Source organism: Babylonia areolata, chromosome 5 (assembly GCF_041734735.1).
Source record: "Babylonia areolata isolate BAREFJ2019XMU chromosome 5, ASM4173473v1, whole genome shotgun sequence".
Taxonomy (NCBI): Eukaryota; Metazoa; Mollusca; class Gastropoda; order Neogastropoda; family Buccinidae; genus Babylonia; species Babylonia areolata.
This window is the reverse complement of record NC_134880.1, coordinates 7,704,737-7,707,236: the sequence shown is the minus strand read 5'-3', so window position 1 is coordinate 7,707,236 and position 2,500 is coordinate 7,704,737. Positions and strand designations below refer to the sequence as shown.

Below are 2,500 nucleotides of genomic sequence, written 5' to 3'. Positions count from 1 at the left end.
GGAGACCCCCCCTCCCCTCCCTCCTCCTCCCTCCTCCTCCTCCCTCCCCCAGCCCTATATCTGTGGGTCGGAAATACTAACTGCTGTATACATGGATATAATTCGCCTGGTTTCACGTTCAGATGATTATCTGTGCTTTGTGCTGTCACGTCTCCACCCCCCACCCCGTCCCCACCCCCACCCCCACCGTCTTTTCCAATGAACCAACATCTCTGGTGTGTTGTTGTGGTGGTGGTGGTGGTGGTGGTGGGCAGAAAGTTCAACCTCCTGAGGAAGTACATCCAGAACTGTAACGGCCGCATCCACCGCTTGAAGAAGAGGCTGCATTCCGTGAGCAGAGAGGTGAGGTTGGGGCGACTGGGGTCATGGGCAGTGTGTGGTCAGTCTTTTTCTGCCCCCCCCCCCACCCCCCCGTGGATTCTTCCCCACCCCTCTCAGCTCCCTCACCCCCCTCCCCCCTCCCCGTGGATTCTTCCCCACCCCTCTCAGCTCCCTCCCCCCTCCCTCCCCGTGGATTCTTCCCCACCCCTCTCAGCTCCCTCCCCCCTCCCTCCCCGTGGATTCTTCCCCACCCCTCTCAGCCCCCCTCCCTCCCTCCCCGTGGATTCTTCCCCCCCCTCTCAGCTCCCTCCCCCCCCCTCCCCGTGGATTCTTCCCCACCCCTCTCAGCTCCACCCCCCCCCCCTCCCCGTGGATTCTTCCCCACCCCTCTCAGCTCCCTCCCCCCCCCCTCCCCGTGGATTCTTCCCCACCCCTCTCAGCTCCCTCCCCCCCCCTCCCTGTGGATTCTTCCCCACCCCTCTCAGCTCCCCCCCCCACACACACACACACACAACCCGCTGGAACTTAGCTGCTAGAAATCTTTCTTCTTTTCCCCGCCTTCTGGAAATTTGGTGCTGGAAACCTTGTATTGTATTGTCTATTGTGTTCATATTGTGCCGTGTTGTGTTGTATTGTACTGTATTGTGATGCATTGCATTCACGGTAAAACTATTAACCTTTTGTCACAACAGATTTTCTCTGTGTGAAATTCGGGCTGCTCTCCTCAGGGAAAGCATGTCGCTACAGTGAGAACGCCACCCCCCCACCCCTTTTCTTTTCTGCCTGCAATTTAATTTGTTTTCCTATCCAAGTGGATTTTTCTACGGAATTTTCCTTTGAACAGCCCATTTTATTTCCGAGGGTTCTTCATTTTACGTGCGCAAAGTGCATGCTGCACGCGGGACATCGGTTTATCGTCTCATCCGAATGACTAGCGTCTAGACCACCACTCAAGGTCTAGTGGAGGAGGGCCGGGAGAAAATACTGGCGACGGTGGGGATTCGAACCAGTGCGCTCAGATTCTCTCGCTTCCTGGGCAGACGCGTTACCACCAGGGGCCACCACTCCACTAATCTTCCGCTTATCCCCCGCTTTCTGGAACTTAGCTGTTGGAAATGTTCCGCTTAAAATATGAAAAAGAAAGAATTTAATTATTGCATGCATAGACCCGTACAGACAGGCAGCCAAACCACTCCAGCACTCATTCACATTCATCCTCTCTCTCTCTGCTTCTGTCTGTCTGTCTGTCTGTCAGTCTGTCTGTCTCTCTTGCCACACAGTGTTGCATGTGTGGTGCTGTGTCTGTTTCCAGTGTAGATGTATAGCTTATCTCTGTCTGTGTCTCTGTCTCTGTCTTAGTCTTTGGTTCTGTCTATGCAAATGTCTCTGTCTGTCTGTCTCTCTTGCCACACAATGTTGCATGTGTGGTGCTGTGTCTGTTTCCAATGTAGATGTATAGCTTATCTCTGTCTGTGTCTGTGTCTCTGTCTCTCTGTCTTAGTCTTTGGTTCTGTCTACTATATGCAAACGTCTCTGTCTGTCTGTCTCTCTTGCCACACAGTGTTGCGTGTTTGGTGCTGTGTCTGTTTCCTATGTAGATGTATAGCTTATCTCTGTCTGTGTCTCTCTTTCTCTCTTAGTCTTTGGTTCTGTCTATGCAAACGTCTCTGTCTCTGTCTGTCTGTCTGTCTGTCTCTGTCTCTCTTGCCACACAATGTTGCGTGTTTGGTGCTGTGTCTGTTTCCTATGTAGATGTATAGCTTATCTCTGTCTGTGTCTCTCTTTCTCTCTTAGTCTTTGGTTCTGTCTCTGCAAACGTCTCTGTCTCTGCCTGCCTGCCTGTCTGTCTGTCTCTTTCTCTCCCCCTCCATCACACCCTCTCTCCCTCTTATCCCGGTGCCGGCTGAGGCATATCTTAATGTAACACTCGCAACCAGTGAAAATTGCGGATGTGATGTGATGTGGTGTGGTGTGGTGTGATGTGGTGTGGTGTGGTGTGGTGTGGTGTGATGTGGTGTGGTGTGGTGTGGTGGTGTTGTTGTGGTGGTGGTGGTGGTGGTGGTTGTGTGTGTGTGTGTGTGTGTGTGTGTGTGTGTGTGTGTGTGTGTGTGTGTGTGTGTATAATTATGTGTGCGTGTGTGTGTGTGTGCATATGTGTGTGTGTGTGTGAGAGAGAGAG

General features: G+C 52.6%; 1 protein-coding gene across 1 annotated transcript in view; it reads left to right on the top strand.

Annotated features, from left to right (window-relative positions):
- LOC143282342 (uncharacterized) overlaps nucleotides 1-2,500 on the top strand; it is a 12,026-nt gene that overhangs the window by 4,136 nt on the left and 5,390 nt on the right. The window contains exon 3 of the mRNA XM_076587949.1: nucleotides 255-342. Within this exon, the coding sequence (XP_076444064.1) occupies nucleotides 255-342 (88 nt within the window). The remainder of the gene's footprint in view (nucleotides 1-254; nucleotides 343-2,500) is intronic.